The 22,355-nt window shown below is 41.0% G+C and overlaps 2 protein-coding genes across 5 annotated transcripts; one reads left to right on the plus strand and one right to left on the minus strand.

The window, feature by feature from the left end:
• Positions 1-1,806: 1,806 nt before the first annotated feature.
• On the plus strand, positions 1,807-13,390 carry sv2a (synaptic vesicle glycoprotein 2A). Of its 3 annotated transcripts, XM_071545102.1 has the most exons (13): positions 1,807-2,416; positions 2,867-3,047; positions 5,411-5,562; positions 6,027-6,160; positions 6,479-6,568; positions 7,538-7,624; positions 8,470-8,492; positions 9,460-9,540; positions 9,643-9,807; positions 10,103-10,236; positions 11,745-11,948; positions 12,066-12,225; positions 13,207-13,390. In XM_071545102.1, the coding sequence occupies exons 1-13, from the start codon at positions 1,807-1,809 to the stop codon at positions 13,388-13,390; spliced, it is 2,205 nt and encodes a 734-aa protein (XP_071401203.1). The 3 variants fall into 3 exon arrangements, with proteins under 3 accessions (XP_071401203.1, XP_071401187.1, XP_071401196.1); XM_071545086.1 differs by lacking the exon at positions 8,470-8,492 and having other exon boundaries at positions 7,538-7,654; positions 9,452-9,540; XM_071545095.1 differs by lacking the exon at positions 8,470-8,492 and having other exon boundaries at positions 7,538-7,645; positions 9,452-9,540.
• A 5,746-nt stretch (positions 13,391-19,136) lies between these two features.
• On the minus strand, positions 19,137-21,933 carry LOC139666057 (cathepsin S-like). 2 transcript variants are annotated; one of them, XM_071545150.1, is made up of 7 exons: positions 21,814-21,933; positions 21,019-21,141; positions 20,658-20,810; positions 20,286-20,510; positions 19,894-20,059; positions 19,489-19,591; positions 19,137-19,252 (listed from the first exon to the last, which is right to left on the minus strand). In XM_071545150.1, exons 1-7 carry the CDS (start codon positions 21,931-21,933, stop codon positions 19,153-19,155), a joined length of 990 nt encoding a protein of 329 aa, XP_071401251.1. In that variant the 3' UTR covers positions 19,137-19,152. The 2 variants fall into 2 exon arrangements, with proteins under 2 accessions (XP_071401251.1, XP_071401258.1); XM_071545157.1 differs by lacking the exon at positions 20,658-20,810.
• Between the last annotated feature and the right edge of the window lie 422 nt (positions 21,934-22,355).

Consider the following 22,355-nt stretch of genomic DNA (forward strand, 5'->3'; position numbering starts at 1 on the left):
TTTAAGCAAAACATTTTTCCACAACATGGAGTTTTGTTGTTTACTCTTGGCTCAATATGCCTATCCGTTTTTACACAAGCCCAACATTTTCTTCAGTGCATGATTTTGTCTTGTAAGGGTCAAATAGCACAGTGGGAAATGGTCTGCAGTGCCTCATCCCAAGACATTATTAGGTTAGCTTCCTGCAGCTTAGCCTGGCTGACACTGGTCCTGTGAGACACGGGGCCTGGTGGGGCTCCTTTGATCTTTGTCAGTAAATATCCTGATCATGCTGATAATGAAGGGTCTGCCTCATACTGCAAGATGCTGTTTGGATGAACACATTTCAAATTGAGCAAATCAACCTCTTGATTGCTCTGAGCAGGATACAGATGCTGGCATATATCACACATAACTGTGAATATAAAACAATTTATCCAAAACCTAAATCACAAGTGCTTCACAGTTTATTTGCCTTTTCTTTAGGACCTACATGGTTTACTCATTCTACTCATTTGCTGCTAGTTTTCCCTGTATACATTTAACACTTGCATAGAAATTATGTTTCTCCTTTTATGGCTGTAGTTTCAATGTGTACATTGTGTCACAAATTCAATGTGGCATGTTATTTTATCTAACATCGACCCCAGGCACACAGTAATGCTCTCTAATGCAAGCATATGGATCAGAGTATCACCAGTGAACAAAAAGAAGCCGGGGCTCTATATCCATTTACTTTTAAAAAAAAAAAATCTATTTCAAAGGGAAATGCGACACTGCAGTAGACAGGTAAAATGGACTTCAACTTTCTGGCTCCTTTTTCTCAATTTCATGCATAATTTGTTATAGCAAAAGTAGAGAGCTAATCTAATACCAAATTAAGGCAGCAGTTGTTCAATTAAGGAACATTTTCAAGCTATATTTGATTAATCCATAAACCTACAGTATATTTTGTAATTTTCTTAAGTATCATTGAAGTATCATCTCCAACCTGACATTAGTGATTTAAGATATAATAATCTATTTAGGAATTTACATTTTTCTACAGGATTTTTGTAAGCATTAGTCAACTGGAATAGTCAAGAGGCCTTAATGTGATTTATGGGATGTGCTAGACCTGTCACATTTAAAAATGACCCACCTTCAAGTCAGTAGGAGCTTAGATGATGACACCACAGTGATGTTCTTTTATTCCTAACTAGCCCGTCTTTTGGAGCGTATCACTATCACATTGCCTGTGTGTGAATCATGGCCATGTAGCTTTCCACAGTGAAGTGAGGCATTTAGGGCAGTTCCGCCCCCTCAAAAAAACACATACACTGTTGAAGGCTTGTGGTCTCGCCCGTTAATTATTGCTTGAGTCCATCTGTGACTGTGCAGAGAATGCACGCTGTGCAGATATGCAATTGCAACAGGTGTAGTCTTGAATTATATAATTACAGTCTAGTGAGGACTTTTTGGCTAAAAACCCCCCAATATATCTGTCCAAAGAAAAAGACATGGGGCACTACAAGACTGTAACAGATCCTCTGAAATGTGCATTGTGATTCCTTTTGAAACTGCCACCAAATGCCTCCCTTCATCACAGAGAGCCTCTTCATGCATCCATTCCACACATAGCCTAATTGAATGATTGCGAAAGAGACCATATGATGGGCTTATTTCAATTTCCATTTTCTTCCTAGGCACAAGAGGAGCTCTTTATCGATCGAGTGACCGAAAATCAACTCTGTGAACTCTCTGAAGCCTGACACCAACAGCAGTTCATTCAGGAGGCCTCTCTGCTAAGTCTTTGACCACTTTTGCATCTCCTGAGCCTCTTTTAAAATGGAGGACGGCTACCAAAACCGGACTGCCTTCATAAAAGGTGCCAAAGACATTGCCAAAGAAGTGAAGCGACAGGCCTCCAAGAAGGTCGGCCGCGGGATGGACCGCGTGAACGACGAGTACAGCAGGCGCTCCTACAGCCGTTTTGAGGAGGACGATGACGACGACTACCCCATGCAGGGCAGCCAGGACGGAGGCTACTACCGCGGGGACAGCCAGGCCGCCAACGACGACGAGGGCGGCCACAGCGACTCCACAGAGGGCCACGACGAGGACGACGAGATCTACGAGGGAGAGTATCAAGGAATCCCCAGGGCCGATTCGGGCAAAGGAAGCCTGGCTGGAGGTCCCGGTTCGGTCCAGGCCGGAGGGCAGCAGTTCAGAGATATAGGAGCGTCGGAGGCCGAGAGACGCAAGGACCAGGAGGAGCTGGCTCAGCAGTACGAGACCATTTTACAAGAGTGCGGTCACGGAAAGTTCCAGTGGACCCTCTACTTTGTGCTGGGCCTGGCTCTCATGGCGGACGGTGTGGAGATCTTCGTGGTCGGGTTCGTCCTCCCCAGCGCCGAGAAGGACATGTGTCTGTCCGAACCCAACAAAAGCATGCTAGGTAAATCACTCCGGAAAACTCTTTTATCTGTCGTTGTATCTCCACCATCTGCTGTACAGGTTCTATTTTCGGTGTGTCACGTTGGATTTTTGTGTTGCTGAGGAGAGGAGAGGAGAGGAGAGGAGAGGAGAGGAGAGGAGAGGAGAGGAGAGGCTTAACACTCTCCATATTTAAATTGTCACCTACCTGTGAAGAGAGAGCTATTCAAAACAGGGTGAGCTAGAGCTTATGGTTCTCATAATCTCACAATAGGAATACAGCAGAAATGGAGAAAGAGTGGAGGAGAGGCTCACATCTGAAACAGTGTCCATAAGATCCTGCAGTGGATAAAACGATTGACCAAATCATTTGTCCGGGGGAAACTGGGCGTTTTTGTTTTTGCATTTAAAATGGTAACAATTAGATTTGTGATGTTACAGTTCAATGCTATTTCTGTCCTTGTCTCTGCAGGTCTGATTGTATATTTAGGGATGATGGTCGGGGCGTTCCTGTGGGGCGGCCTGGCTGACCGGATAGGCCGTCGGCAGTCTCTTCTCATCTCTCTCTCCATCAACAGTGTCTTCTCCTTCTTCTCCTCCTTTGTCCAGGGCTACAGCACTTTTCTCTTTTGCCGTCTCCTCTCTGGTGTCGGGTAAGCTAAAGGATAATTCTGGTTATTTTCAACCTTGGGCCTTATTTTCCTAGTTTTTGCCATCATGCCAATCGATTCTGATCCAAATCCTTGGCTGCTCTCCAATACAATTCAATGTACAATAAATAAATGAATGAAACCCAATCACTGATCAGTCTTTAGAGCTGTTATTAGTTTATTTTAGCTTATTTGTTGTTTGCAGGTTTCAGGGTCCATTCTACTACTTTTCTATAATTATTGGTGGAAGTTATGTGAGTAACTAGAAATAAATTAGCCAAACATTTCAACCTGTTATAACAATAATGACAATGAAGTCAAAAGACTTACTTTCCATCTGATGTCATCTTCCCATCCCATACTCTAAATCCAGCTGCACTATTGCAAGTATAATAGTTGGAGGACAAATTTTAGACATATTTTGCTGCTGTCCATTCAGTTGTCATTCTCTCCCATGGCTGCTCCCCGGCATGTAGCTGAGGTCCTGACCTCTGCTTTTCTGGCACCAGTGTCATTACATCATTAGCAGCAGTGCTCTGTTACTGTAGGCTACCTTCTGCTGTGGTTTAGCAAAGTGGCAAATGATCATGTTCCCACAGAGCCTCTGTGCCTTAGAGCAATGCTTAATTTGTAAGTGATGAGGTCCCAGAACACCAAGGGGACGGTGTTCCTGCGAGTCGGTGTGTAGGGAAAAGATTCCAGAACATATCAAGACAAGAAGCGCATTGGAGGCACGGTGGTGCTCAGTGCAGCCATACAGCTTACTGTAGACCTAACAGCCTAAACATTACTAAATGACCGACTATATGACCTTAGAGCTCCGACTACTGGGGACCTATAACAATATTTGATTATTGCATAGGCTACCTAATGCTCATTTTTACAAACCTGCCCTTCAAGTAGTAGACTAAAGATATAACTGCACTGTGCACAACATAAAATGCCCACATAGGCTACTATGAGACATCCTAATCATACGTAAAGGAAACTGCAATGGCTTCAACCATTTACCAGAGAAATTCTGGTTTGAGTATTTACGCATCAATATTCAATACAAATACTTTCATAGGATATCGATTTTGAATGTAGGGAACAATGTCAGTGAATAATGCAATAAAATGTGTCGTGGTGCAGCTAGAAGTCGGCCTAAATGCGACACTCAGCTGGACCGCGCTGGTTTTGAAATGCCCACAGTGATGTGGCTTACAGCCCTTCACGTCAACCAATTCTCATGTTATTACCAATTATTTCTGGACACTCAACATAACATGTGCAATCGCCCGCATATTTAACTGTGGGACTTACAGGTCCACACTCCAAAAAATGTCTGTTTCGCAGTCATCTAGGCAAATATGAATTTTGATTGTCCCAGCAGAGACCTAATAGATTACATAATATGCTAACACGTTTACAAACAAACAAAATCATGCTTACCTTGTCTAATTTTCCAAAATAGTCCACACAGCGGACATATGGACATCAAATTCAACTTTTAGCCGACGTTATCTGAAGTTTACCATAACACACTCTGCAGAGCAGCTCACTCATGTGTGAAGTGATTACTATGTGCTTGTTGTTACTTTCTAATAGGGTAATCACCTGTCTTCATATGGAAATGAGACAGTTAGGTTTTTGGAAGGGAGGGGAAAGGAAAGAAGAGTCAACTATTGGGGGTATTACATGGCAGACCAAAAAAAAAAAAAAGTTTCATGCCACTAGGTGCCGGGTCCACGCAAATAGGTACTGGAATGCAGGGAGTCCAAAACCGCGAGGTGCCGGATCCTGTTCCGGCAGGATCCAGCACAAATTAAGTACTGCCTTAGAGTCTAACCATGGTGACACAAGAGCAGAGGAAAAAGAGAATAGTGTTAATCCTTTATTGACCAAGATCAAGTTTTGTCAAAGTCAATAAAACAACAAGTGCCGTAAATTAAAGGTTAGTGATTTTGGATTTGAGCTAAACTGTTGTTGTGTGTCATAATCTGCCTCCTAGCTGTGGTATCAGACAATTTTATCTGGTCATGATGGAAGGTCTGATGTGCAGTTCCTTGTGATTGGTGACAATTGCTCTTGCTTTATACAGTTTTGAAGTATTTTTCCCTCATGGCTCATGGTATAACATCATATATATACCTTTATTCCAAGTAAACATGTGGCTTAGCAGGTGCATTAGCAGTTTACTAACTCATACACATACAACCAGGAAGTGTTTTCTGGGTATTTAGTCTGAAACAGCTAATACGTACCTCTTGCTAAGTACAGAATGCAGCTGTAATGGTTGTAAAGATTCTGGATACATTTCAGTATCTTTGCTATAAAATATGGGCAGTGCAGCTCTGGACTCAGTTGGTGTCTGATCTTTGCAGGATTGGCGGCTCAATTCCAATTGTGTTTTCCTACTATTCTGAATTCCTGGCCCAAGAGAAGCGTGGAGAGCACCTTAGCTGGCTCTGCATGTTCTGGATGATTGGGGGAATATACGCATCTGCTATGGCCTGGGCCATTATCCCTCATTACGGTAAGTACAATTACCTACTACCTGAACTTATGAGTTTATCAATTCTACCAGCCACACTGCACTTTCTTGGCTCCCTGCCCTACCTAGTTGATCTTCTTCACTGTAAGGTAGATGGAAAATAAAATATTTGCAGCAAACAAAGTGGGAGCACACAATTTGGAGCTTCAGTTTTGACCTACTGATTACAGAGAATCTTACAGTGAATCTCTTCCAGCTCCAGGGCCGCTGCACTGTGGCTGACTTCTGACCTCCCTGGAGGGGGAGAAGATGTCTCTCCACTTACAGAGAGAGATAGTTTGACCTCAGTCTTGTTATTGATGATCCAATTTGACTTGACTCTAATTTGTAGGGCAAAGAAAAGTTCATGCAAGAAATTGAAAGTTCTGAGTTGAAATGAAACGGTATCAAAGTGTAAGGTGTAAGCTAATTTCTTCTCGCATATGTTTCTGTCTTTTCCTTCCCAGGATGGAGCTTCCAGATGGGTTCGGCGTACCAGTTCCACAGCTGGCGCGTGTTTGTGTTGGTGTGTGCGTTTCCTTCTGTTGCAGCCATCGCTGCCCTCAGCGCCATGCCAGAGAGCCCTCGCTTCTACTTAGAGGTCAGCAGATGTTATTTCCCTTGTGCTTGCTGGGAGTAGAGTCTCTGGTTGACAGTATTTACTGAAACCGACCAAGAATGCCTTTCATTCTCCCGTCATAAATATATGCAAATGTTGCCGCCGTCCCTTTGGTTTTACCCATGTATAACAACATAACCCCAGCATAATACACACACCAAGATATGAAATGTCTTCATAAAGATATGTTCTTCTATAAGTGTTTAAATCAGTAAGAGTAAACATATGCATGGAGATGTAGAAAGGTTATGCACCGTGTATGTGATACTATATGTAACCTGTGCCCCCCTTTCCACACAGAATGGTAAGCATGACGAAGGCTGGATGATTCTAAAGCAAGTTCACGACACGAACATGAGAGCAAAGGGATACCCAGAGAGAGTGTTTTCTGTGAGTATCTATGAGACAAACAACTAACAGACATGTTTTTTGATCAGGTCAGCGGACATTCAAATAGGCCTGCACGATCAATACTTCTCTTATATTCATTTAGCAATGGTGGAGCACCACAGCAAGAAATCCAAATACAGTTTTAGCACTGTAACCTGCACTGAAATCAAAACTGGGAACAAAACAGAGACAGACATTGAACCAAAACTACAACAAGGTTGCTTCAGAATATTGGGGAAACACTGACAGGACATGATTTTGCTATGTTGAGGTTCCCTGTAATTCTTTACTAGACTATGTTGAAAGGTTATAGCATGTTTCTTGTATCACATTTTGAACAGGGAATACAGTTATATGACTTTTCCAGTATATTAGATTTTATTCTAGTGGGTCCATCTACAAGCAATGGGCTGCCGTATAATCCATTTAAAACATGTTGAATTGGGTTTTGACTTAGTATTTAACTTAATAGAGCATGCGCATAGAAATGGTGCCCATTTGGCTTGACATCATTACCTTTCTTACAGTGCAAAGAGTCCAAACAACAACACCTGCCTCCACAGTTCTTATCTATGTTTCTATGTCTATGTCAGGATGAAAAGAATAAAATCAGTAGAAAAAGTGTCACATGGTTTAAGGTGCAACATGTAGGATTTCCTACAAAATATATTTCTGTCAAAACTGTGGTGGAATTAAACAGTGATGATGCACTCTGATGGGGAAAAAAGTACCATTGCTATTTTAAATGGTAATGCCCAAAATTTGCTATGTGTTCTACATCTCACTGTGTCATCTACCTGAAATTCCTCTCCGGTGGACTGACAGGTAACAGTCGAGGGGAAATAATGAAATCTACTGTGAGAAGCAGCTCAGAAAATTTGGTGGCCATCATCCAAATTCATTTGAGTTTAAAGTCATACTGGCAATAGGCTCTACCTCTAAAGGAAATCTGTCTTTTTTTCATCCAAGGTCACCACAATCAAGACTGTGAAGCAGATGGATGAGTTGGTGGACACCGGCACAGACACACCAGTCTGGCAGCGCTATAAACTGAAGATTATGAGCCTCTCCCAACAGGTGAGAGAAGTGAAGAGAAATAAAACTGATTAGATGCAGAAAATATCGACATATTGTTGATGTCAGGGGAAAACCTAGTAACTCCAATTTTGGTGATTTACATGTTTTAACTTCAATCAAAAGATTACATGCTCCTCTATGATTTTGAAAAAAGTCTACAACCCTTGGGTTGATAAATGTATAAATTATTTTTCAAAACCAACTAGATATACTCAAATATACATGGTTGTCAAGCTAAGAACAAAGCTGATTTTCTACCCTAATTCTCCCTTGTTGTTTGCATTATCTTGGACAGTTCACAGTGAACATGAATGGCTATGTGGACTCCTGTGTGTTTTGGTTGACAACTAATGAGATTTTGCAGTAGCGCTAGCAGTCCTGAACCAAAAATGTCACCAAGTCGCTGGACACTGACATATTTGACGAGTTCTAGCTGTTTGAAACAAAATGGTCCTGAGATCAAAGGATGACCCAGGCCTCATAGTACCCAAAAGAAGTATAAACAGGCACATAGGCGTATGGTGTAGCCTACCTGTGGGCATATATCTGCTTTGTGGTTGGTGCTGAGGAAGCTTCTTTAAAACTGCAATATTAAAATGGTTTTTCATGAGTATTATTGTGGCGTTTCACAGCTGGCTCTCAGTGGCATCAGTGACAGGATTTAACGCAACAGCGCACCCTTAGATTTCCCCTTCAGCAGCTTCAAAGATAGAAAAATCTTTTTTTCCATTCGATATGACAATGACAAGAACATATTCTGTATCTGCTCTTTCCAGCGCTTCACTGAAGCTATATCACAATTATAAGGACTGAAATATTCAAACACAAGATACCATTTTTTATGGCTGTGCAATTACATCAAATGAAAGGTATTTAGACGTCTTGTGCATAATTTTATACACATTTCCCTGTAATTCAGCATGACATATATGGTATCTTTGGAAACCTTGGGATCTTGTGTAAATTTAAAATAAACTTCTGTGGGTTTGAACAAAGCTTGGCCACACAACACGCATTTGTAATGATGGAAAAGGTTAAAATGTCAACTTTTAGCCTTATTATTTATTCTGTTGCTTCTGTGGCCTGCTGATGATTTTATGAGTATGAATTAAATGCCCTCTGTAAATTAAACTAATTGTTACACATTTTGCTCAGGCCATACCCACATATCAGCTCTCTCTTTGTCCCTCTCCCTTTCTCTTTGTCTCCCACTAAATTAGGATGTGAGGTCACTCTATACCGCATTAAAGCTGCATCCCATCTGGTGAAAACCATCTCTCTCATTTCCTGGAAAAAAAATGTTTTTTTGCTGGTAGATTATAATCTGTAATTGTTATCCTCTGCACCAGTAAAAGTGTCTGAATTCTCTTCTGTTTAAACTTGTTTCCCAAATGTTTCTTTCAATTTTGAGCCTGATTTTAATTTGTTTTCAGCCTACGTTCTGCCACCACTCGCCTACACTCTCTCCACACCGATCTCTTCTGAATCTGCTGCTGTACCGCCTGGTTATTACTTATTGAACTATCTCTCCTCCAATTTTTGTATTGAAGTGCTGTGTTTGTGGGACTAAAATTGCAGTTTTAAGCTTTTGAAATGTCCAACTTCATGGGAATAACATATATGATCACATGTGTTGTGTGTTATTAATGTGCCATTTGGTCATCTATTTTACATCACAACATTGCAGAGTTGTGTTTCTATATTGGCACTAAAGTTAATTGAGTAATTACATAACAAGGAGTTTTACATCTTTGTCTCCCAGGCTTTCTGACACGGCCATCTTGTTTTCTTGTTGACTTGTTACAGATGCGGAGTAACTTCCTCGCCTGCTTCAGCCCAGAATATAAGCGAACCACTTTCATGCTGATGGCCGTTTGGTTCACCATGTCTTTCAGGTAAACTAAAGACACACATTCAGTGTTTTGTCGCTATACTGTGATTCACAATCAGAGTTATCTTAACTTATCTGCTCTTTCCCGACTCACTCAACTTTGCAGCTACTACGGCCTGACGGTTTGGTTCCCAGATATGATCAAGTACATCCAGAAGCAGGAATATGAATCACGCACAAAGGTGTTCTCTAAGGAGCGAGTGGAGCATGTCACCTTTAACTTCACCCTGGAAAACCAAGTGCATCGCCAAGGACACTACTTCAATGACAAGTAAGTGTTTAGGGGTCTGTAGAGCTTTTGTTCCCCAACATTTAAAGTAGTAAACTACAATGGAATCATTTTGATATTGTACAGTTACAATTTGAGTGCTACTGTCATTTTGATTCTTTTTCTTTTTTAGTTGTGATGTTTTTGGAAGTCCCTGTTTTTTTTTGTTGTTATTTTGCATCTCTTCATGTTTTTTTTGTCATTGTATTTTAGCACTATTTTTGTATCACGTCCCTTTGATGTTTCATTATTGTGCAAATAAAGTAAACTAAAAACAAAAATGTGATATATCCACAAGGTTCCTCAACCTCAAGATGAAGTCCATGGTGTTTGAAGACTCTGTGTTTGAGGAGTGCTACTTCGAGGACATCACCTCCACCAACACCTTCTTCAGAAACTGCACCTTCATCGCAAGCTTGTTTTATAACACAGGTAAATACCAACGGAAACTCAAAAGATATGTCATAGGTACTAAGTAAGGGATAATGTACAGTGAGTCATCGGCTTGAAGGGGAATATTTTGAAATAACTACAGATGTTGTGCCAGAATTTGTATCCCCTGTTTCCCCTTGTGGTGTGTGTTCACCTTGATTTCATGCCAGGGAAGAAAAGAATAAAATCATTTAATTTCTTGCAGATTGTTTTCCATTATCACAAAACACAAGCATCCATTCATTCTACAAGGAGTTTGTCAGACTATACATTAGTTTACTATATTTATTAAGTGCATTTCCCCATGCTAATTTCCTTGTGCAGTGGCAAAGCTGCACCACACACTGCCAGGTGAAACACAGTGATACTATTAGATGTGAAACAGCGGCCTGTTATTCAGGAGTAACAGACCTCAGACTGTGTTCATTGGCCAATCAGAATTGCATATTCGACAAAGCTGTGTAATAAATGTGACTATGGCTTCTTTTGGATACAACATGACATGGGTCTTTGAGACAAAGTGGTCTGTATCTTCAGATCTTCATATAAAACTCCATTTGTGGTGTTTTTTTTGGCATGTCTTGGTAGTTTGGGGGTCTTTGGTGTGAACAGGGTTTTGCTCTGGCAGTAATTAGTCTGTGTATCAACGACTGATCGCTGTGCAGCTCTTGCCATGTCTTTCTATACTCTATATGGTTGTAATTTGGCTTACGTGTGTGTTACACCTGACATTTCACATTCTCCACAGGTCCATGTCTGAGAGGCTAGAGAGGAGCGGTAATAGTTTCATATCTATCAATCCAATGTGGGATTGTATGAGGTAGTTTGATATTTAAAAACCTCCACAGTAACTGCCTCGGCAGCTTATAGAGTGGTATGTTCTGATTTCCCTGAAGTCAGCAAAACATTCTTTTGTCTTTATGTCATCTGGGCATTGAAAGTTGTGGTTGTTGAGCACTATAATCACGTCCTGCCCAACTCCCTGTAATTAAATTCTTATTGTTTTTCGGAGACCAATTGCAGCGGTGGCATCAGAAAATGTAATAACGAAGCTGATGCTGTGAGAATACAATAGCCTGGCTTGTGCTCCCATCCTTGAGGAGAGCTTGTTTTGAGGAACCTCTTCTGACCTTTTCTGCTGCTTGCCCATTAGGAAACAAGTGAGCAGTTTCATAGGGACAGAAGTGAATGTGACGCTGTTTTCATGTTCAGAGTCTGTCTAAAAGGAATTTTGATTAAGAGCAGCCGCTGACAGATGATTGGTTGCGCGGTTTCTATGCAATGCAAGTTAAGTTCAGGCTCCCTCTGCAAACGGGCCGTTTGATTCGCTCATGCCATCTTTAATATGCTGGATACGTAGTAATTGGCGCTAATCAATTCCCCATGGCGTTATTGAGTTACTATAATTCACAGATTCTTTTGATTCAGTGTAATAGAGCAATAACAACCCTTTCTGTTTCTCCTTCTTTCTCTCTCTCTTTCTCTCCCCCCTCCTCGCCTCTCATTAGACTTATTCAAATACAGGTTTATCAATTCCAAGCTGGTGAACAGCACCTTCCTCCACAACAAAGAAGGCTGCATGCTCGACTTCAGCGATGACAACAATGCCTACATGATATACTTTGTCAGCTTCCTCGGCACGTTAGCGGTGTTGCCAGGCAACATTGTGTCAGCTCTGCTTATGGACAAAATTGGCCGTTTAAGGATGCTGGGTAGGTAACAGATTGTGAACTCGAGCAATGCAGGTAATTCACCTATGAAGATAATTATTGAAACCACAATTCAGTTTTCTTACATTCTTTTCTCTCACTCCTCTGGTTTCCAAACAGCGGGATCCAGTGTCATATCTTGCATCAGCTGTTTCTTCCTGATGTTTGGCAACAGTGAGTCAGGAATGATTGCCCTCTTGTGTCTGTTTGGCGGCATCAGCATCGCCTCATGGAACGCCCTGGATGTGTTAACGGTGGAGCTCTACCCCTCCGATAAAAGGTAAGAGAGGAACAGCTGGTTTCGCTGTTGGCGTGACAGGGAAGATCTTATTTTGTGTTTTCTCTCCATGTTCAGACAGCAGTGACAACAGCACATCTGGGTCTCATACAGCAGGCGCTCTCAGATGTTTTCATGTCATGGTCCCTCAAACAGACACACGAGGCCACAGACCGTCATTTGATTTTGTCCCATGGGCCAACCCATATCTGAAGATTTTAATTGATTTAATTTGGAATTGTGAAACTGTCTAAACTCTAAATGTGGGGAGATATTAGTGGTGAAAACAAAACCTGTTATTTCAATAGTCATTCTTCTGCATTCTACAATTGGGATCATTTCTAATATATTTATATTATTAAATATTATATATATTTATAATTTCCTTGGAGGTCCCTGGACCACACTTTGAGCACCACTGTCACAGAGGGAGCCTGCAGAATTTCACTGGCACCTTTGATGAAGTAATACAAAAGATTATAATGTAATTTTAAAAGGCATTTTTTTGCCTCATTATTCTAAAAAAATTGTCACAATTACCAGTTGGCATGATTGGTTGCTAAGCTAATTAAAGTGCTACCAAGCTTGGGTTGGTAAACAGTTTGACAGTGCAGACAAAGATGCCAATAAAGCAACACCCATCTTTTTCATTTATTATATATTGAAAATAAACTTACAAATTAGCATTTAAAATAACAAATTTAATCACCTCACTTTTCTGTGTGTAGAATATTACTCAGAAGTTTTTACTTATTAACTTTTACCTTTCACATCCTATTTGGGCTCATCTTTAACAAGGATGTCAATAATACTGAAGGACACCTTGTACCAAGAATTGTGTACAAAAAATCAAACACATCTAATACAGAACAGTATAAAGTAGATAAGTAAGGATCAGTATTACATTACATAGCTTTCACGTAACTGTAAAAAATCTACAATTATTGTAGCTGAGATGTTGTGTTTCTGTGTTTTTCTGTTCAGGACCACAGCGTTCGGCTTCCTTAACGCCCTCTGTAAGCTGGCTGCAGTCCTGGGCATCAGCATTTTCCAGTCGTTTGTGGGCATCACCAAGGCCGTACCGATCTTATTTGCCGCTGGCGCGCTCGCTGCAGGTAGTTTCCTTGCAACGAAGTTGCCTGAAACCCGGGGCCAAGTGCTGCAGTAAAACAAAATGACCACCAGCGGGCAGCAGAGTGGAGCCAGAGAGGGAAAACGACACCGAGAGCACGAACACCCCGACAGACAGCTCCAGCCTGCCCGTCCAACACCAAGAGAACAGACTGACACCCCCATTGTAAGCCCAGAATCCTATGAAATATGGATTTCATCGTCCTAACACTACACAGACCCATGGTGTTTAATAGAAGAGCATACAGGTGTAGAATATGACAACACCACTACAGATCTGATCTTTTAAATCCAGCGCTGCGGTTGGATCCAGAATGATGACACTTTATTTCAACTGCACTCTCACAGATTATGCATTGTTAAATGTCAAACATCTTACAAAAGGAGTCATTTACACTTGTTGATACTATACAGATTGTGATAGCAAATTATATTGTGGTGTGCAGTTAGGATAAAATGTTAATTTCTGTCTCTGGATATAGAGGAAACACTGGTGTGAGAGATTCTTAGTGTTCTCATATGATTTACACTGTCGAATGCCATTGACAAGATAGAGTGATCAAATGAAGAGATGAGATAAAAAAAAAAAGCCATTTATGGGGAAATGTGTCAAAAAAATTAGCCGTGGATATGGTCTCCGTATTTAAATATAATTGCTTTCCTTTTGCGTCTGTCCTTGGCTTACAACAACTTTATTCAATTTTCCTGTGAAATGCTAATGGTACAATCTGATTTGTCACATTTCTGAGCAAACCGACACTCTTAGATGAATTAGATGAAAGTATATCGTAGCATATTCTTTAAAATTCAGGGTGAAAATATATATGTATTTTGTAAAAAACTACCCCGGACCAGTTCATTGGCCACTTCCAAAGGAAAAACAAAACAATATTCCTACTGCCTATTGAAGCCAGACTGACCTTAGAGCTGCTGAGAGCTGCTACTGTCGACCAAATATCAACCATGAAAACATTCCAGTGCACTCAACTCACTTAACTGAGGCTGGATTTATTCAGAAACAGAAAATGTACAAAAATTCTGATTCCTTGTTCCTGTATAAATCCAGACTAACCCTCCACTTAGCCTCAAAACTCAGACAGGTGAAGTATCAAGATGCATTTCACAGGATTCTCTGTTGTAAATGGGTGTATTTTGATCCAGTTCTTGAGTGTTCAGTGTTCTTAACGTCAAACTATTGTTTTTTCCCCCTTCCCTGTTGTTAAACCATACAGCTATGGCAGTGTCATGACGTTTATGTCTGTGTTAATAACACAGGAACTTCTGTGGGATGGATTTTGGTCAAGTGCTAAATGTGATAGCATACATTATGACGCAATGTTTGCCTAAATGTGTGTGTGTGTGTGTGTGTGTGTGTGTGTGTGTGTGTGTGTGTGTGTGTGTGTGTGTGTATGTTAGATGAGGGAAGATAAAGCAGCTGGTTTATTCTTTTAATCTCGACCATTTCATAACAATCATTAGATCCATTGTTAAGTTTTGTATTTCTGTCCATTGGGGGTGTTGTTGAACAAACAGCAGAATGTACGGAACAGCAGTAAAACATCTTTAGATCTTTAGGCCCATTTCAAACAATTTCTACTAATTTCTGCTACTTGCGCCTTTGAAACAGATTCAAATATACCTTGTGAGAACTTACAGTCGCTCTGGTGTAATGAAGCGTTTAGATTTTAGCACCATTGCACCATATTATAAACAGGATCATTCTTTATTACTCAAACATAAGTCCCATTCCATCCCGTGTGCTTAGTTGTGTGAGCCTTAATATGAAGACAAGTCACATGATGACGTCATTTGATTGTTTCACCATGTTTTTTATTTCGATTGTTGCACCGCTTTTCCTGTTGTGGGCTTGAAACATATGCAGTATACTGTAGACTGTTTTTGTTGTGTTGTGCCCCTTAAAGTCATGACATGACGGCTTTGTAGTCTTAAGCACAAATCGAAAGCGACCAAAACAAGCAATTGTCCTTAAAAGTCAACAAAGTCCTACTGATCAGGCACCGCAGCGCACAAGAGACAACAGAGAACACTTTTTGTCTCATTTTTCTTCATTTTAAGGGCTCCGACTCGGTCATTCCTTAACTGCCTCCGTTTGTGCAAGAAAGGATGAAAAAGTTATTACCTACTGAGCTCCTAAGACTCCAGTGCAATACCTTCCAAGAATCAAATTACCAGTCGTGACTTTAATATCAATCGGATAGAAGCACACCAAAAGGAAAAGTGCAGGGTCACTGTATTAGTAACCATTACTTATACATATCATGACGTCAGTATCATTTCTCCAAAGGTGTACATCACATGTGTGGTGACAATCAGTTAGTGAGTGCGTGGGTGTTTAAATGCTGTGTGTGAGTGTGGTGTGTGACTGGAAGATGTCCTCTTGACTGTGTGTGTGTGTGTGTGTGTGTGTGTGTGTGTGTGTGCATGTGGAGGGTGTGTCCTCCAAAATAGACTGATCAAGCTAATTCAGAAGCGCGCTCTTCGGTTAGATGACAACTACAGAAGTTAGTCTGACCTCTGCAACCGTGTGTGTGTGTGTGTATGTGTGTGTGTGTGTGGTGTGAAAGAAAGAGAGACTTTTAATGTGTCAGATCTAGATTGCATTCGGAGGATCAAATCTCTCTTTTGCTGTTTTTGTCTTGTTTGCGTGTGTGTGTGTGTGTGTGTGTGTGTGTGTGTGTGTATATCATATAGAACCAAGTTAATTTGGTGTGTCTTGTCCATGTTTGAGGGATTGTTTGGATGTTTCGTTCATGTGTGGACGTGTGTAGACCGACTACAAACGGTACGTTGTGCTAAATGTGTCTGCCACATATTTTTCTACTTTTTTCTGTTGCGGTGTTTTCATCCCTGTGATGAATACAGCTCAGTTGGGGACCACGGAAAACATTAACACTACGAAGAGAAGAAAAAAAAAAACAACTAATGCAATAGCAGAATAGACTTCAATGTGTTGTTCTTTATAATATCAGACTTGGGTGCTCTTTTGCTGATACAACTCAATCGATGAAGAAAAATGTCACCAGACCTCTTACAGCTGATAGTTGGAAGCGATAACATGCAGCCTGTTCTGCTGTTTTGGTAAAATGGAAAAAATGATCACATCTTAAATTCACAAAGCCAACTTCACCCCTAATTCCTCTATATTCAACCGATCGTTACGCATGTTTGTATCGTATTGTCTGATCTCTTGGACGTCCCGTATGCCAGGTGTTTTTGTCTAAAGCAAGAACTAGTGTTTTCATTGTTGTTGTATGATGACACATAGATTTGTTGCTTGCAGTGGTTGTTCTTGATCAAAGTGGGGTTAAATTGGTGCAACTTCAGTTTGTGTTTTGAAAGTTAGTGGTGACTGTGCTCCTCGTCTACCTTGGACCCAGGTGACTTTTTTTTAAAATATATGCCTGATTTTCTGAGGAGGATGCTTGTAATCGTTCACCTCATCTCGTCACAGCAGTAGAAGGCGTGGCCAGAAAAAGAGGCGTTGCACTTCGGCGAAGGGAGCCAAAAAACGTGCATTAATGTACTGATGTAGAAACAGTAGAATTTGACACAAACCTGTTTGTCCACGTGAGTCCGTTTTAATGGGGGAAGTGTGAGCAATAAAGTGGACCCTTGCCCCTCTGTGGAAACCCAAAATCAGTCTTTAAAATTTGGAAAGGACCGCGGCTTGTCGACTCATCAAAAGAGCGCCCTCTGTCAATTGAAGCTCCTGTCCAAAATGTAAAAGTTTACTATTTAATGTTGCTATGTGTAGGATTTTCATTCTATATATAACTATCAAATGGGTTTGAATTTTAGTTCTATCTGGAATCACGACGACAGTTGATCTGGCAGTGATATGGGATATGGTCAAAATAAAGCGAACACCGGCCTGAAGGTGTCTCTCTCAGTGATGGGATAATGGGCGGAGAACTTTTTATGGCCTGGTTTTTGTCCAATCAACTCTTAGAGGGCAAGATCACCACTAATATATCTGTCCTGAGCGATCATCTGGGTCCTCCATCTTTACAAGGAGTGGTAAAAGATTTTAGATACTTGAAATTGGGATCATATCTGGTTAGTTAGATATGTAACTAAGAGGAGAAATGTATCATGGGATGAAGATGATCTCTCAGGTTCCTCATATTAACAGTGAATACAAGTTGCCCACTCTCTCAGGGATGACTGGATCAATCCAAGCCACAAAAAAAACCCCTCACCAGTAAAGAACCTGCAAGAATCCTTCACTGTGGTGGGACCGAAGGAATTTATGTTTGCGTTTCCTTTAGTTTGACTCTAACCTGTACATTAAATGAGAAAATTCTACTCTAAATGTGACTTTCAATTCGAAATCAATGTACCGTGTTTAGAAACTGTAGATGTTTGTACGTGCAAGTATGGAATTTGTGGAACAAAAGATCAAGGAAAACAATTTCAAAAAAAGTTCAATATGACACAACTCTATTGTATGTTGTCTTTGTGTTTTGTAAATGAAGACTAAAGATGTTGGTAAATTCAATATTTATTACTTCTGGATATTGAGAATATTTTAGTGATGCTGAAAAGGTGCTGTATTTATTTTATGTGAGAATTGTTGATTATGCTGGGTTTTGCACTTTTGTGCCATTTATCTATCCAGTTCTATGAAGAAAATGATAAATCATAATGGAAATAAAACCCAAAGAAAGAAAACCTGTCGTGGTTTGCATTATGAAGCATTGTGGTCAATTCACTTTCAATTCAGGGTGTGGGATTTTCTTTAAAATTCTATTAATGCAACATATTAGATAATTGTCAATGCTCTATCATCACTACTCTTTACCTCTACACACTGAATCTCTACCAGCTCATGCTGTGCTTGGACCTCTGTGCTCGTAGGGATTCTGTGCCTTGCTCAAGGACACCAAGCAGGGTGGATGCTTTGCCCACACGACTTGAACCCACATCTCCCAGTTGAAGGACAGACTCTACACTGTTATACAGCTGCACAGGTTTCACTCCCTTTCTTGTGAAACAAATGCAACAAGTCCTGTCCACACAGGTTAGGTTAAGGGTAACTGTGGGGAGAAGAGAGTAGTCAAAGCAATTTGTTCATCCACTCACTTTCCTTAGTATTCTAATTATCTAGTGGACCAGCATGTCCGCAGCTTAGTTTGTTCAGAGGTTGCAGGTTTATTTCTGGTACCAACAGTGCTAAAAAAAAAAAAAACTGCTTCAGTGTCCTTGATCAGAGCAACTGACCTTTGTTTAACAAGCTTGAGAACTGCAACAAGGATGTAGTGAGAACCAGCTAAAGTTTAGCCCAATATAATGACAGACAATGGCTTGTATGTATTCTTAATCATACGCACTGTATATAAATTAGTGGTTTTGAGTCAGCTTTTTTGGCCTCAATACCATTTCTTTAAGTTACCAGTAATTGCCTTAAACAAGAGCAGCTGGAGACATTACTTGTAAACCATATCTTAGATTACTCAGTAAGGGCACTAGTGCAGCTTTTTCCATCATGTATCACCTACTTAAGCTGATACATGAGGGCCTCAACCATTTGTATTTAAATAGTTTGACCTTTACAGGCAAACACCAGCCACTGAAGATGTTGCCATACTACAGTACAGACATGCTGCCTATCCAAGACACTTCTGGCACAAAAACCTGAAAAATTGGTCAACCTCAAGGTTTTCAAAGACCACCACACAAGTTGCACAGATCAAGTGATTTATTTCAATTTTAAAACCTGGAATAATGCATCAACTACTGTAAACAGCATCAAGCACATCCAGCGGCTTCCTGAGGAGATCACATGATGGGGAAACAAGGGTAGAGAGCAATGCCACACTGGTTTCGGCGATTCCGAGCCATCTTGATGTAGCCTCCATCTCCGTAGTTTGTGCCCCAACTACAGTAAAAGCCAAAGCATAGTTTAAAACTTGTTCTTGCATAAAAAAAAAACAAAAAGAAAAAAACAATGACATTAATCTTCAAATCATGAATATCGATGAAGATGTGGAAAATGCCACACGTGCCAATTTCAAAGCAGTTTGGGTTTCAAGAAATCCAATTCAACATCCATTTTCCAAACTGCTTCATATTCCTGCCATTTTCACACTAAACCACAACACTTCCCAGACCAACCTGTTCTTGATCAGCCAGTAGTCGTGTCCATTTTCAGTGCCATACCCAACAGCCAGCACTCCATGGTTGATATTGTGGGTACATGTGTGGTCTATGTACACACCTGTTGAAGACAGTTACAGTTCTCCTTTCAGCCCATACACCAAGTCATGTATTGAAAGCAAAACTTGGCTAGAGTCTAAGCCACATGTATACATAGATTTTATACATAGAGGGTAAAATAATTCACTTTCTCACACCATCACCTCAAGTACAGGTTTGTTCCGCTTACATTTCAAGCTCAAACAAATACAACCTCTATCAAACTGCTTGGTTTGAGAAACAAAAAGCAGCTTTGTGTTTGCGCTGCCTTCATGTTCAATGAAAGATTGGGTGTGGGGCAGACCCAGACCCAAAACTACTCACCATGGCGGTAGAAGACAAACTTGCGCCGGGAAGCATCAATTGCAACCGAGATGGGACCGATGACAGCTAGGCCCACCTTCAACGCAGCTTCATCCCCCTCCGGTAAGAAGGCATAGGCAGAGCAGTTTGCAGCTCGATGCTGAGAGTTATACCTGCACTGACCAGGCTAAAAAGACAGAAAATAATGTTAGACCATGTGTTTTGCAAGAAGAATATTTCTACAAAAGGTTCAACGACACAGTGGACCTGAAACTGGCTGAAGGTGCATTTTCTTTTACATTTTAAAGCATCCATCCTACAGACAACTTCATTTTAGTGCAGTGAGTGATGTGGTCTGCTAGTGACCATGCCTGGCCTACACTGCATCCATGATCCAAGTCACAGAAACTTACCCTGGCCATGTAGGGGTAGGCTGCATCAGATTCAATGCCTTGGTTATTAATGACATACTGGAAGGCGTTTGACATAAAGCCACCATTACAGCCATGGTTGCCGTATTTCCTGGAGCAGTCTACCAGGTTTTGGGGACTAAGGGACGTTAAGGTGCCTGTAGTCTTCTTCAGCTGACCTTCCAAAGCCCCAACTGCACTGAAGGCCCAGCAAGAGCCACAAGAACCCTACAAATAAGAAATCTCATTCAGGCACAAGGAAGACATGGAGTTTTGATCTTCAAATTACAGCCACAGACAAAATAACTACTCCAGATGTTAAACCTATATTTTGGGTTAATGTGCACTGCCATTTGTACTCAACTCAGCCCTCACCTGCATTTTGACCTCTGTGACCAGGCCCTTCTCTCTCCAGTCTAGAGATGGCGGCAGAGCGGTTTGATTCACACTGGCGGAGGGGGGAGGACCCCTCTCCAGGTCAGATGGCACATAGGTGCCTGTGAGCGTACCACTGATCTCCTCGGTAGTCTGCAAGTGAGAAGGAAACACAAGTCAATTCTCTGCTAGTTTTTCAACAGTCACTAGCAATAACTGTTGAGCCCATTGCATCACTGAAAAAAAACCATGGAGCCACCATTGCAATAACCCACACGGTGAAATGAATATTGATGTTCACTGGCTGCATACACACAGTGGGTCAAGGAAGAGGAGAGATGACGTAGGCCCCTATACTCACCAAGTCTCCCAAGTGGTTCATTGCCAGTTCATAGGTGTGCATGCCCAGGGAGGTTTCCAGGTTGTGGACATTGATCATGTCCAAGTTCTCTTCCCATATCCGTCTGCGGCCGAACTCCTCGATCTGAAAGGAGAGCATTAACTTCATGTGATGCATACAGATCTTGACGACCTTAAATGTGTCACACAAAACGCATACGCTATTCACACTTAATGTCGGCTACAGAGCACAGGTGAATGAGTCTAGTTCTAACTATCCTGCAGAACTTGTTGAGAAGCGGCTGACAGAGTCAAGAATCAGCAGCATTGCCTGCACTTCATGGTGACCAGTTTTGCATGTCATGCCAATGAATCCCCAGCAATAAGTGCCACTTAAAGTGAAAGGGAATATTTAGTATACCCAATCAGAATTTCACGACATAATGTACTACATACACGGGGACTGGGCATTCTGGAAAACACATGGCATTGCCACAAAATCCAGGTAGCATGATAACAGTAATGTTTGAAATGACATAAGGATAGTCTCTTAAGGTTTAAGCCTAAAAGTCGACATGGATTCCAGGCTGCTGAAATCAGAACAAAAGCAGGCAATCTTTAGTAAAAAAACAAAAACTTAGATTTTGACAGTTCAAATCATATCCTGATTTCAGTAGCATGGATTCACACTCATTTAGACTATAGTCTACAGCTTTCATTAATTTAGACATCTGACTTTGCATACAGTGTTTAACCGTGCAAAAAATCCATTGTAAAAAGGAGACTTGGTTGACAAGGTTTAGGAAATTAGTGCTACCTGCTGAGAATACACTTTATTATGCATCTTCTTCCAAAGCTCCCAGTGTCGATCCAGTCCTGGGTTGACCAGGGCCACTGAAAACCCACACAGGAGGGTGAAAAGCAGGCTCACCAACATGTTTCCGGAGCTGAAAAAGAGGATTTGCCATTTGATAAAGACAAAGTTTCATAATTCTCCCGAACCATCTGACTAGTATAGACCAGTTCAGCCTTGGTTTCAACATCTTTTTCAGCAGCACCCTATGCAGATGACAGATTGGAAATATATTTTCGATGTCTAACATATTTTGGAAATACAAATGTAGGTGCAACAACATGCATGCAACGTTAAAAACACATAAGAACAGGCATTTCCAGTGTCCAGTTTTAGACATTATCTACATGTGCAAACACATTTTTAACTAATTTTTGCACATCTCTAAAACATGCATATTCTGAAATAGGCGATACATGAGACCTATTTTTACGAGATGGTAGGGAAATCTAGACTTCACTTGTTTAGGCTGCAACTCTGTCATTCTTTTAAAGGGAAGTGCACAA

This window comes from Centroberyx affinis, unplaced genomic scaffold, assembly GCF_046629955.1.
Source record: "Centroberyx affinis isolate AG114_WGS23_722 - 3 ecotype Tasmania unplaced genomic scaffold, CSIRO-AGI_Caff_v1 ptg000254l_1, whole genome shotgun sequence".
NCBI classification, from domain to species: domain Eukaryota; kingdom Metazoa; phylum Chordata; class Actinopteri; order Beryciformes; family Berycidae; genus Centroberyx; species Centroberyx affinis.